The 14,767-nt window shown below is 45.0% G+C and overlaps 1 protein-coding gene across 1 annotated transcript in view; it reads left to right on the top strand.

Annotated features, from left to right (window-relative positions):
• LOC117359849 (VPS10 domain-containing receptor SorCS1-like) overlaps window positions 1-14,767 on the top strand; it is a 304,368-nt gene that overhangs the window by 153,924 nt on the left and 135,677 nt on the right. The window contains exon 12 of the mRNA XM_033943225.1: window positions 12,839-12,952. Coding sequence (XP_033799116.1) covers window positions 12,839-12,952 — 114 coding nt within the window. The remainder of the gene's footprint in view (window positions 1-12,838; window positions 12,953-14,767) is intronic.

Below are 14,767 nucleotides of genomic sequence, written 5' to 3'. Positions count from 1 at the left end.
TATTGCAAATCTTATTCTTATTGCGTTTACAATGTCCCCCCTGTAGTCTTTGCTGAGAGATTGATTTCCCCACTATCAGAAGAGCTCAAAAGTTCTTTCAAATTCTTTTGTCGTGCGAAAGCAATCTTTAAAAAAAAGAGTCCTGAAAGGCAGGTTGAAATTCCAAGACCCTCCAATGATGTCTCAAAATATGCATGACTTCTTTTAAATTTTAGGTAAATATTGTAATATGCACGTCCGTGCTCGGTCATCTGAAAATTGATATCACTATGCAAATAACAGATCCTTGCTGTTAAAATATTTTTCAATACATGGACAGATTTTTCTCAACAAGTCTCGGAAGTGGCCACCTTGTCTCTTTAGGGTGGAGGCAGGGCTCTGAGGCTTTTTCCTCTGTATTACTTATACATTGGTGGCTTCTAGTTTAAAACATTGCTAAATATTAATTTGGTAACACAGTGATTATTTTTCATATCTAATGACTTGCCTATGCTTTCTTTTTAAAGTATTAGTCGAAGTGTTAGTTAATATAATTCTTTGGAAGAGGGGCGGAGAGAAGTAGATGGATGCCACACCAATGTGGGGGGGGGAGGGAGAGATGAAAGGAAAAGCCTACAGTTTCTGGAAGAAGCATAGAAAGAAAGTAAATGCCATATGGAAGAGGCAGAGAGAGGGCAGACAGTGGATGGAAAGAAGAGCATGATGAGAAGATAAGGAAAGCAGAAACCAGACAACAAAGGTAGAAAAAATTTTCTGTTTGTTTTATTTATTTCTTTTTGCTTTAGGATAAAGTATTATTTTAACTGTGTTGATAATAAGGTGATCCTGTTTATTAGACTAATTTTAATAAATTTTTTACTAATTCAGAGACCATAACTCCTTTCCTCAGGTCAGGACATCGATACTGTAACAGCAGTATAGTGTACTGACCTGAAGAAAGAGGTTTTAACCTCTGAAAGCTAATTGAGAAATGAATTAGTCCAATAAAATGACGGGCACTAGATTTTCTTCCTGCTATGCCCCATGCCTCCTACCCAAATGCAAAATATAAATTGGTGGGCTTCCCAAAGCCCTGCCAGCGGAAGATCTCTTCCTCTAGGAAGGAAGGGGAGATTTGTTCAGAGATGTCTGGAGGTTGCATAGAAGAAAAACTGTACACTGGCACTGGTATGGTCATCTTTGTTCTTTGTTTAGAATTTTAAAATAAAAAAAATAAAGTGGAAATGAAGTAAATAAGAAAATGGGTAAATAAATGAGGTGGATTTGGGCGGGGGCAGAGGACCCATTGGAGTTGTGTGCCTAGGAGCCCTCGACAAATTAATCCTGCCCTGGGTACCGGAGAAGGGCGGATATGGTCCCTGTCCACGAAAGTGGAAGTAAGGAAGAAGTAGGGAATTATAGGCCAGTAAGTCTGACTTCTGTGGTAAGCAAATTAATGGAAACACTTTTAAAACAGAGAATGGTCAAATTTCTAGAATCCTGTGGCTTACAGGATTGGAGGCAACATGGATTCACTAGAGGTAGGTCTTGCCAGACAAATCTGATCAATTTCTTTGACTGGGTGACTAGAAAATAGGATAGAGGATGTGCGCTAGAAAAAAGTAAAAAAAAAAGTCGCAGCTCAGACGGGTCTGCGCATGCGCGATCTGTGCAGGCAGATGGGGGCGTTCCTCCAATCGCCCCATTTGCATATTTTAGGTTAGTGAATTCGTCAGACCTGCCCGAATCGGAAATGGATTGTTGCAATTCGGGCAGGTTAGTGAATCTAGCCCTTAATTAGCAGAAAAAAAACAACCCTCCTTCCACTCCTCATGCTATCAGACACACCATTAGTAGCACTCAAACAGCGCCAATCATCGTTAGTGTCGAAATCACTCAAGCACATAATTTGTTAATTTACAGCACAGTCAGTGTGAACTGTAGAACTTATCTTTACAGCATGTCCAGCTCAGGATATGTCCAGGCAAAGCTCCTGCCCCCAAACCAACGATGGCCCAACCGTTTCGCCTCACGGCTGCGTCAGGGAAAAGGGGAGGTAGAGCTGGACATGCTGTAAAGATAAGTTCTACAGTTCATACTAACAGTGTTGTACACTAACAGTGTTTTTGAGATTTATAGATTGTCCCTGATTGGAAGAGCTTACAATCTAACTTGGAGAGATAGACATGACATAGGGATGCAGGACCTATACAGAATTCCCTAGTTAGCGTGCAATTGCAAGATTTGGACAAGTTCCTGAAGGAAAAGTCCATAGTCTGTTATTGACAAAGACAGGGGGGAAGCCCTGTATTGGTAGCATGGAATATTTCTACTCCTTGGGTTCTGGCCAGGTACAAGTGACCTGGATTGGCCACCGTGAGAACAGGCTACTGGGCTTGATGGACCTTTGCTATGCCCCAGTAAGGCTATGCTTATGCTCTTATGTGTGTCAAGTATAGGACAATCAAGCCATTGTGACATCACTGATGAGGTTGGCTCTGAGGCACTGTGGAATGAGGCATTATGACATCACAATCTCAGCTCTGGAATGTTGCTCTCATTGGGGTTCCAGAATCTTGCTATTCTTTGAGATGCTGGAATGTTGCTACTCCTTGGGTTTTGGCCAGGTACTAGGGACCTGGATTGGTCTCCGTGAGAACGGGCTATTGGGCTTGATGGACCATTGGTCTGACCCAGTATGGCTGTTCTTATCCTCTTACGTGTGCCAAGTGAGGACAATCAAGCCATTGTAACATCATTGATCAGGTTGGCTCTGAGGCATTATGACATCACAATCTCAGCTCTGGAATGTTGCTCTCATTGGGGTTCCGGAATCTTGCTATTCTTTGAAATGCTGGAATGTTGCTACTCCTTGGGTTCTGGCCAGGTACAAGTGACCTGGATTGGCCACCGTGAGAACAGGCTACTGGGCTTGACCCAGTAAGGCTATTCTTATGTTCTTACATGTAGACAGAGAATGCAGTGGCATAACTACTACTACTATTTCTACTAGTTATCACTTATATAGAACTGAAAGGTATACACAATGCTGTACATTTTGACATTTATAGATGGTTCCTTCTTGGAAGAGCTTACTTGGACAGACAGACATGACCTAGAGGGTAGGGGATGCAAGACCGAAGGTGAGAGGAGTTAAGAGTTGAAAGCACATGAGAGGGTCATCTGCCTCAGGTGCCGACTTGGTGGTGGTGGTGGTGGTGGGGTGCCAGCACCTCTCCTCTGCCCACCCACCTCTCCAAATCTTCGCTGGCAGCCGGCAGCATCTCCTACCTGCTGCTTGCGCCGGCCTCAGCTCTCCCTCTGATGTCACTTCCTGGTGGTATGGAAGTGATGCGGCAGGGAAGAGTGCGGGGGCAGTGCACGGCCTGGCGATGCCAGTCACTACCGCCCTGGGCACCTCCCTCCTTCGCTACACTGCTGAGGGCATGGGTGTGCAAAGGGTTTTCCCCCCTAAACATGTACAACTTGCAGATGCAGTTGTGCGCATCCCACGGCACACTGAGGTGTGCCCAATTATGCCGTCCATTGGTTTGCCCATTTTGAATCGCACCTGATGGTATTTTGAAGCAGTGCACACTGGACTCAGGGAGCTCATTATAGGCAACCTCTTGTGTGACAGTGTGACCTCTGTCTTTGAATCATTTCTTTTGCGCCTGATGCAGGCATTGTATAGTACGTACCGAAACATTGTTAGCATTTACTGTGACATCTAAATGTTTGAACAGCATAGATTGACAGCGTTGTCAGAGGAAAAGTCCATAGTCTGCCATTGAGACAGCCATGGGGGAAGCCACTGCTTGCCCTGGATTGGTAGAATGGAATGCTGCTACTCTTTGGGTTTCTGCCAGGTGCTTGTTACCTGGACTGGCCACTGTGGAAACATGATACTGGGCTAGACGGACCACTGGTATGACCCATATGGCTATTCTTATGTTGCTTTTTCTATAGCAGGGGTGTCCAACCTTTTGGCTTTCCTGGGCCGCATTGGCCGAAGAAAATGTTTCTTGGGCCGCACAAACGTGCAAACACAGCAAGACAGAGGAGGGAGCCTGCAAAACGATAAACAAATAGGGGCTGCAGAGGAAAACACTGCATCGCCCTCGACCGGAGCCACACAAAATACTTCACTGGGCCGCATGCGGCCCTCGGGCCGCAGATTGGCCACCCCTGTTCTATAGGGTGCCAAAATTTGGGTGCTATTTACTGAGTCCAGACCAAAGGGCTGTCCGTGAAGGGGCTGTTTTGGAAACTACCCCGCATCCCTGTGGCACGGAAAAGGGAGGAGGGGGGTGCGAGGAGGGCGGTCCACCACGGGCGCCATCGTGCTAAGGGCATGGCACCCTTCCTCCTCTCTGTCCCCCTCCCTGCTCCTCTCCTTGCCGCACACGTGCGCCCCTTGCCTTCCCTGTACCTTTTTTTACTTCTCCGGCGCAAGATTGTTGTCCATGTCGGCATTGGCGATCTCTCTGACGTCACTTCCGGGACCCGAGCCTAGGAAGTGACATCAAAGAGTTAGCCGACACCGACGTGGGCATGCTGCTCATGCCATAGAAGTTAAAAAGGTATGGGGAGCGGAAGGGGGGGGGTGGCAGGCGTTCACCCTTACTACACCACTGCCTGCACAGTCCAACAACACTTTTTTTGCCCACAGACTGCACTAAGTTATGCATGAAATGTACTTTGAAAATGAGGAAAACATGTGTGCAAATGTTTTTTTTAAAATGGGCATTGCATTTTAACTTAAAAAAAAAAAAGCATGCTCTAATGAAAATATACAAGTAAATGTACTTCTGCAATCCCTGCCCTAACTCTATCTCTGGGAATGCCACTACCGCACATGTGGGTAAACCTGCGTGGGATAGAATTTTGTTTGATAAAATTGGTGCTTAATTTGTATCCAATTGATAGACAAGAGGAGGAAAAGACTAGAGAATGACATAAGGACAAATTTGTTGTTGCTGTCCCTGTCCCATTCCTGTAAGCTCTGCCTTAACCACACAAGCCTCGAACACTTATGATTTTAAAGTGTTTGAGGCTTGTGCAGATGAGGACGGAGCTTAGGCATTGGTGGAATGAGGCATTATGACATCACAATCTGAGCTCTAGAATGTTGCTACTTATGATTATAAAGTGTTTGAGGCTTGTGCAGATGAGGACGGAGCTTAGGCATTGGTGGATTGAGGCATTATGACATCACAATCTGAGCTCTAGAATGTTGCAACTTATGGTTTTAAAGTGTTTGAGGCTCGTGCAGATGAGGACAGAGTTTGCGGGGGATGAGACTTTGGAACATAAAAACATTCCCGACCTACTCACACATTAATGAGCCATCATTAGCCATAAAAACCTCTATCATTGAGACTGCCCAGTTAAAGCAAAGTGGAATATTTATTTTCTACTCGTGCACTGATTGTGTAAATATTATAGAGTAAAAAAGTGGACATATTATCTAAAAAATAAAAGTAGGAAGAAGATATATTGGATGTTTTACAGCACAGAGGAGGTTTTTATGGCTAATGATGGCTCATTAATGTGTGAGTAGGTCGGGAATGTCTCTGAGCTCTTGCAGTCTTTTCCTTCTCTTATTGTTAGTTGCTACATATTGCAGTGGTCTCAAACTCGCGGCCCGGGGGCCACATGCGGCCCGCCAGGTTCTATTTTGAGGCCCTTGATATATTTATCATAATCACAAAAGCAAAATAAAACAGTTTCTTGATCATATGTCTCTTTAGCTATAAATGCCAATATTATTATTAAGACTTAGCCAAAAGGAAAGATTTATAAACTATAAAGAGTTTTACCTCATACAAAATTGTTATTTCTTTGATAAGACATTAACTATTTTTTCTGAGGCCCTCCAAGTACCGACAAATCCAAAATGTGGCCCTGCAAAGGGTTGGAGTTGGAGACCACTGATATATTGTATATCAATTGGATACAATTTAACAGCCTTGTAACTTTATGGTAACAGCGGGATCTGGATAGTCTCTGTTGCTACCCATCACCACCCCTTTTTCCCCATAACCCACCCCTAAATAAAACCCAACACACTTTATTATGGTATATAGCCGCAGCTCTTTATTAAATCCACCATAACAATAAATTAACATGAATAACTTAACCTCATAAACATACTGACCCTCTATTGACAAACAACATCAGCAAGCTCCTCCCGATCTACCCCATGTAACCATTAACCTTTGCCCCCGACCCCGCCACAAACAGCAAGCGTCTGAGGGGTGGCATGACCTCATGCCCCTTTAACCCGGGTCATCTGACCCCAAGGCACGGCTCCCAGCCGGCCCCCCGCTCATCGCCGGATGAGCCCCAGCACCCAGTAGCTCGGGAGACCCGCCACAGGCCTGTATCCATACAGGCCCCTCCCCCCCCAAGAAAACAAGCTGCGACTAGTATCAGGCGCTAAGGAACCGCTCACACAAAATTAGCGCGCGCTATAGCTCATGCTACCCAAAAAATTACCGCCCGCTTAAAAGGCGGCGGCAGCGGCATTTTAGCGTGTGCTATTCCGCGCGTTAAGGCCCTAACGCACCTTTGTAAAAGGAGCCCACTGTTTCCAGAACACCTGGTTTTATCAAACAGGTGCTAACATTTACATACTGGTTATGCTCAAATGCGCCATTTTCAACTTCGCCTGATCATCTTTTGGCTGGTTCCTGAGGAAGGGGGTTTTCCCTCGAAACCGAGCCTCGTTGGACGGGTTCATGTCATGCTGGCTCTTCATTTGCTCCAGGTTCTCAAGGAGAAGCTAAGTACTAGAGAATGACACGGTGGCGGTTTACCCGCGGCCACCGCATTTTAGCCGCGGGTCACCCGCCGAAAACGGGGAAGAAAACTAGCAGTCGCTGCGGCGACGGGGACAAGGCCATTCACCGCCCGCGGGGCGGTGAATGGTCTTGTCCCCCGCAGTGAGGCATGAAGGATAGCGCGGTCCCCGCAGCTCACACCCGCCCGCCCAATCGATTCCAGTGTCCAGCCAGCTCTCTCCCCTCTCCTCACCCCAGTCCGCAGATCCTCCTCCTCGGCGACCCGCACGCTACCAGAGAGCCGCGCACACCCGCCGCTGCTCAGCCTCGATCTTCTGCTCTGACGCAACCGGAAACAGGAAGTTGCAGCAGAGCAGAAGATCGAACACTGAGCAGCCGCGCGTGTGCGACTCCCTGGGAAAGCGCGCAGGTTGCCGAAAAAGAAAACCCACAAACCAAGGTGAGGAGAAGGGAGAGAGCCGGCCAAACACCAGGATCGACCGGGCAGGCAGGTAGTGGCCGCGGGGACCGTGCGATCGCTAGTGTTCCCGGCTCAAATTGGAAGGAGGGAGTGAAAGGAAAAAGGCTTATATGGATGCAGCGGGGACGGTGACGGGGCGGTGAATGGGATGGCAGTGGCGGTGACGGGGCGGTGAAAGGGATGGCGGTGATGGTGACGGGGCGGTGAAGGGATCGGCGGTGATGGGGCGGTGCAGAGGATGGTGGGCCGGTGACAGGGCGGTGACGGGGACAGATTTTTTCCCCGTGTCATTCTCTACTAAGTACCTCAACTTTTTGTTCAGCTCATGATTGAGCCGGCTTGGCTGATTTGGGACGCGGCTGTACCCTCGGGTGAGGAGCAGAGACAGCCGTACTTATTTATTGATGTGATTATTTATTTTTGTTCACTTTTAGCACATCGGTTTGTACATTAGTTACTCACATTCAATTTGCACATGGGTTAGCCCGGGGATGTTTCACAGATAATACCCTTCTGGGTGTAAGACTGTGACAGCTGGTGCATTAGGGGCTTGTTCCCATTGCCTGCTGTGAGACTGAGGGCTTCTCATTCACCTTCCCGATAATTTGGTAGATGGTTTCCTGTTGGGCTGTCTCTTCCCCTCACCCTTCTGATTGGGTCAGGGGAGACTTGTTCTCTTAGCAAATGCAGGAAATCTGGCTCCCCACTACGTATCTTCAACGGCGTGTAGTTTGGAGGTGGGCGTTCATCTGGGTGGAGTCTGGATGCTCAGTGTACGGGATGCTTAACTGCCAATTCCAGACTTTGTTCCTTTCATCTGGCTGCCCCCTATGCCTGGAATAAATTGCCAGAGTTTGACCGCCAAGCTCCTTCCCTTATCTTGTTTAAATGTAGACTGAAACCCTACCTTTTTGATATAGCCTTCAATCCATAACCCTACTGCCCAGCAACCCAACCAGCTGATGAACCGTTCCCCTTAACTGTATCCATTGCATCCTGTTTGTCTGTCTTGGCTGTTTAGATTGTAAGCTCTTTCGAGCAGGGACTGTCTTCTTTGTATCTCTACAGCACTGCGTGTGTCTGGTAGCGCTATAGAAATAATTAATAGTAGTAGTAGTAGTGTGAAGAGTTTCAGTCTTTGGGAAGCAGAGCTGAGCTTGTGATGTCATAATGCCTCATTCCACCAATAAGAGCAAACATAATCAGTGATGTCACAATGGTTTGATTGTCCTGTACTCCCCACTGCCCTTCAACCCAACCGTTTCCCTTCTGTATCCATAACATCCTGTTTGTCTGTCTTGTTTGATTAGATTGTAAGCTCCTTCAAGCAGGGACTGTCTCCTTTGTGACTCTGTACAGCGCTGTGTATGTCTGGAAGTGCTATAGAAATAATTCATAGTAGTAGTGTGAAGAGTTTCAGTCTTTGGGAAGCAGAGCTGAGCTTGTGATGTCATAATGCCTCATTCCACCAATAACAGCCAACCTCATCAGTGATGTCACAATGGCTTGGTGAGGGCGTGAAACCTTTTGTAAAGACTTTAGCTTTTTCTGAAATACTGCCTGCATATGGAAAAGGAGAGCAAAGAGTGAAAAACACAGAGGACTTTAATAGATGGCTCAGAGCCTGGTGTCATCAAGAAGGCTTCAGGTACATAGGAGGATGGGGAAATACATGGAAGGACAAGAAGCTATATTGCACTGATGGGCTACATATTACTACAGCAGGAAAAAGAAACCTTGCAGAGAAATTTAGACAATATTTTTCCAGGCATTTAAACTAGAAGGTGGGGGTGGTGTATGTACGAAGGACAATTATAAAGACCACCCCCGGCAAAAGAAAAGATGTGATAGTAGTAAAGGCTGCAACATAAGCAATATCAGCAACTCATTTCTTAGTATTGCAACGGAAAGTGAAACGACACAAAAATCCATACGAAAAAGAAGATTATCGCTGAAAAATAGCTGGAAAGCGATGACCACAAATGCTCGCAGTCTAAGCAACAAAGTTCATGATCTGCAAGCTCTGATGTTAGAGGCAGATCTAGATATTGTTGCTATCACAGAGACATGGTTCAGTGAATCACATGGATGGGATGCAAACATACCGGGATATAATCTTTTTAGGAAGGACAGAGATGGTCATAAAGGTGGAGGAGTAGCTCTCTATGTAAAGATCAATATCCAAGCGACCGAAATGCAAGGGACCTGGGGAGAGGAAGAAGCGATATGGATTGCTCTGAAAAGAGAAGATGGAACTTCTATCTACGTGGGTGTAGTCTACAGACCTCCGACTCAATCGCAGCAAATTGATAAGGATCTGATTGTGGATATCCAAAAGTTTGGAAGGAAAGAGGAGGTTCTGCTGTTGGGAGATTTCAACCTGCCGGATGCGGACTGGAATGTTCCGTCTGCGGAATCGGAAAGAAGTAGGGAGATTGTGGATGCCTTTCAAGAGGCTCTGCTCAGACAAATGGTGACGGAACCCACAAGGGAAAAAGCGATATTGGATCTGGTCCTCACAAATGGAGAGAGTATCTCTAATGTTCGAGTGGGTGCTCACCTGGGTAGTAGCGATCATCAAACGGTTTGGTTTGATATAACGGCTAAAGTGGAGAGCGGCCGCACGATACTTAAAGTCCTAGATTTCAAACGTACGGACTTTAATGCAATGGGAAAGTACCTGAAGAAAGAGCTGTTAGGATGGGAGGACATAAGAGAAGTGGAAAGACAGTGGTCTAAGCTGAAAGGAGCGATAAAAATGGCTACGGACCTTTATGTGAAGAAAATCAATAAAAACAAAAGAAAAAGGAAGCCGATATGGTTCTCCAACCTAGTGGCTGAGAAAATAAAGGCGAAAGAGTTGGCGTTCATGAAATATAAAAAAACCCAAGAAGAGGAGAGCAGAAAGGACTACAGGGTGAAACTGAAAGAAGCCAAGAGAGAGATACGTTTGGCGAAGGCACAGGCGGAAGAACAAATGGCTAAAAATGTAAAAAAGGGAGATAAAAATTTTTTCAGATATATTAGTGAAAGGAGGAAGATAAAAAATGGAATTGCTAGGCTAAAAGATGCTGGGAACAAATATGTGGAGAGTGATGAGGAGAAAGCAAATGTGCTAAACAAATACTTCTGTTCTGTGTTCACAGAAGAAAATCCTGGAGAAGGACCGAGATTGTCCGGCAAAGTTACACGAGAAAATGGAGTAGATTCTGCGCCGTTCACGGAGGAGGGTGTTTATGAGCAACTTGAAAAACTGAAGGTGGACAAAGCGATGGGACCAGACGGGATCCATCCCAGGATACTAAGGGAACTCAGAGAGGTTCTGGCGAGTCCTATTAAAGACTTGTTCAACAAATCTCTGGAGACGGGAGTGATTCCTGGGGATTGGAGGAGAGCGGATGTGGTCCCTATTCATAAAAGTGGTCACAGGGATGAAGCAGGAAACTACAGGCCGGTGAGCCTCACTTCAGTTGTTGGAAAAATAATGGAAGTGTTGCTGAAAGAAAGGATAGTGTATTTCCTTGAATCTAATGGGTTACAGGATCCGAGGCAACATGGCTTTACAAAAGGTAAATCGTGCCAAACGAACCTGATTGAATTTTTTGATTGGGTGACCAGAGAGCTGGATCGAGGACATATGCTAGATGTAATTTATTTGGATTTCAGCAAAGCCTTTGATACAGTTCCTCATAGGAGGCTGTTGAACAAACTTGAAGGGCTAAAGTTAGGACCCAAAGTGGTGAACTGGGTCAGAAACTGGCTGTCGGACAGACGCCAGAGGGTGGTGGTTAATGGAAGTCGCTCGAAGGAAGGAAAGGTGACTAGTGGAGTCCCTCAGGGTTCGGTGCTGGGGCCAATCCTGTTCAATATGTATGTAAGTGACATTGCTGAAGGGTTAGAAGGAAAAGTGTGCCTTTTTGCAGATGATACCAAGATTTGTAACAGAGTAGACACCGAAGAGGGAGTGGAAAATATGAAAAAGGATCTGCAAAAGTTAGAGGAATGGTCTAATGCCTGGCAACTAAAATTCAATGCAAAGAAATGCAGAGTAATGCATTTGGGGATTAATAATAGGAAGGAACCGTATATGCTGGGAGGAGAGAAGCTGATATGCACGGACGGGGAGAGGGACCTCGGGGTGATAGTGTCCGAAGATCTAAAGGCGAAAAAACAGTGTGACAAGGCAGTGGCTGCTGCCAGAAGGATTCTGGGCTGTATAAAGAGAGGCGTAGTCAGTAGAAGAAAGAAGGTGTTGATGCCCCTGTACAGGTCATTGGTGAGGCCCCACTTGGAGTATTGTGTTCAGTTTTGGAGACCGTATCTGGCGAAAGACGTAAGAAGACTTGAGGCGGTCCAGAGGAGGGCGACGAAAATGATAGGAGGCTTGCACCAGAAGACATATGAGGAGAGACTGGAAGCCCTGAATATGTATACCCTAGAGGAAAGGAGAGACAGGGGAGATATGATTCAGACGTTCAAATACTTAAAGGGTATTAACGTAGAACAAAATCTTTTCCAGAGAAAGGAAAATGGTAAAACCAGAGGACATAATTTGAGGTTGAGGGGTGGTAGATTCAGGGGCAATGTTAGGAAATTCTACTTTACGGAGAGGGTGGTGGATGCCTGGAATGCGCTCCCGGGAGAGGTGGTGGAGAGTAAAACTGTGACTGAGTTCAAAGAAGCGTGGGATGAACACAGAAGATTTAGAATCAGAAAATAATATTAAAGATTGAACTAGGCCAGTTACTGGGCAGACTTGTACGGTCTGTGTCTGTGTATGGCCGTTTGGAGGAGGATAGGCAGGGGAGGGCTTCAATGGCTGGGAGGGTGTAGATGGGCTGGAGTAAATCTTAACAGAGATTTCGGCAGTTGGAACCCAAGCACAGTACCGGGTAAAGCTTTGGATTCTCGCCCAGAAATAGCTAAGAAGAAAAAAAAAAAAAAAAAAAAAAAAAATTTAAATTGAATTAGGTTGGGCAGACTGGATGGACCATTCGGGTCTTTATCTGCCGTCATCTACTATGTTACTATGTCCTGTACTCCCTTCTGCCCTCCAACCCAGCCAGCTGATTAACCCTTCCCCTTAACTGTATCCATGACATCCTGTTTGTCGCTCTTGGCTTTTTAGATTGTAAGCTCTTTCGAGCAGGGACTGTCTTCTTTGTGACTGCGTATGTCTGGTTGCACTCTAGAAATAATTCATAGTAGTAGTAAGACATTCTAACTTACATGTGTATCCCCAGAATCTAGGCATGAGCATTTTCACTAGGTCTATGGTTGGCATTAAGTCCTGATTCAATAAACATTGCCTAAAACATCGGCGCCGAGTAGTATGGCGCTTAGGTGCGATTCTACCAAAGTTAGGTACACTTTATAGAATCATGCCTCGCCGTGCCTTCTACCGCAGGCCAGAGCGCTAAATACTCCGATGCTGCTCCGACGCTCAGAGGAATTCTAAGAGCACTGGCGCTGCCCAATGCCCTGCGGTGAATTTCGTCAAAGGGGCAGCAATTAAATCCTAATAAAGAAATAAATACTGCCCAAGGACCTTCTTCATTCTATTTATGCATTATTTCTGTCTTTTGTAAAACAGTGATTTCGGCTATGAGCGACACAGCAATGGCCAATGTTTGGCAGCATTTTGGTATAATCCGTCTTCACCATCGAAGGACTGCAGCTTTGGACAGAGCTATCTAAATAGCACGGGGTAAGCGCTGTGGGCCAATTTTGGAGATATCATAATTTTATAAAGCAGTAGTGAAAAAATGGTGACGGGACAAAAGCGCGCCGGACAAAGCCGCACCGACATTAGAGAGCAAACAATTGAATAATAATAAAAATAATTTCTTTATATACCGCTCTACCGCAAAGTTCTACGCGGTTTACATATGTTAATAACTTTATACAAGCAATGATTAAAAATACAGTACTCTAAATAGTACTAAAATTATACAATAAAAATGCTAAAATTATGTTATAAAAATTATACAATCAAAGAAGTATAAGATACAATTTGCTAAAATACAGTGAAAAAACATCAAGAACCTTCTGCCTATCAGTATTCTGGAACATCAGTTTATAAATTTATCGAATAGATCCGTTTTTATTGATTTCCTAAAGGACATATAAGAGTAGGCCTGAGAGATAATAGTACTTAGCCATTGGTCCATTTTACCTGCCTGAAAACCGAGCATTTTATCAAAAAATCTCTTATATCGACAAGGTTTAATGGTTGGAATAACAAATAAATATTTTAAAGAGCTCCAAAGGAGGGTGTGTGGGGGGGGAACACCCCCCTCACACTTAACTTAAGTGTTTGCGTTGCTGTTGGGGGGTTAAGTTTCCCTATAATGGGGGTTCTAACCCCTCCCAACGACAGCGCGAACACTATTAAGCAAACTGGGGGGGTTCCCCCTTCACACCCCCCGTTAGAGCTCTTTAAAATTAACTTTTATGGCGGCGCGCTGAAGTCTTGCGTTCAATTGTCTGCTCTCTAATGTCGGCGCAGCTGTGTCCCGCACGCTTATTACTGTGAACCGAAAAAATGGTACAGTTTCAGGTGGAAAATCAACAACTAGCTTTCAATTTTCTGTGATATGTTATTTACGTAACTGGAATGACTTGAAAATTATGCAAAAAAAAAAGAAAAAAAAATACACAAATAATTGAAATATGTTTAAGTGCTCTCATAATAGGTTTTATGTGTGTCTGCACTGCATATTAATGCTTTTTTGCACATCTATTATCCATTTGTCTTACTTATGGGCCCATATTGACACTAACACATTAGATTCATTTTCTCATTCACAGGTTTTCAACATAGCATTGTCATAGCAATAATCTAATATTGGAATTGTCCAAAAGAAAAACAAGACTGCAAGTCTAAACTCATTTACATCAAAGAGGAGGAGAGTGTGGTGCAGTGGTTAAAGCTACAGACTCAGCATCCTGGGGTTGTGGGTTTAAACCCACATTGCTCCTTGTGACCCTGGGCAAGTCACCAGGACAGACGGGAAAATGCTTGAGTAACTGAATAAATTCATGTAAACTGTTCTGAGCTCTCCTGGCAGAACAGCATAGAAAATTGAATAAATAGTGTGAAAGGTTTCAGCCTCTGATAACCAGAGCTGCCTACTGTGACATCATAATGCCTCATTCCACCAATGTCTAAGAGCCAACCTCATCAGTGATGTCACAATGGCTCGATTGCCCTATACTTGGCTCACTTTTGCTACGTTTTGATTTCAGCACTCTGAGGTTGTGGGTTCAAAGCCACGCTGTTCCTTGTGACCCTGGCCAAGTCATTCCATTCCCCCATTGCCCCAGGTACATTAGATAGATAGATTGTGAGCCCACCAGGATAGAGAGGGGAAAATGCTTGAGTACCTGAATAAATTCATGTAAACCATACTGAGCTCTACTGGGAGAACGGTATAGAAAAATGAATGAATAAATAAATTTATTTGGTGGGGCTGGGTAAAGAACTACTTGTAAAGTGCCAACTGTCAAGGATCTCAGTAGA

The sequence above is a fragment of the Geotrypetes seraphini genome, chromosome 4, assembly GCF_902459505.1.
Source record: "Geotrypetes seraphini chromosome 4, aGeoSer1.1, whole genome shotgun sequence".
In the NCBI taxonomy this organism is placed as follows: domain Eukaryota; kingdom Metazoa; phylum Chordata; class Amphibia; order Gymnophiona; family Dermophiidae; genus Geotrypetes; species Geotrypetes seraphini.
Note: the sequence above shows the minus strand (reverse complement) of the source record. Positions and strands in the feature narration are given on the sequence as shown.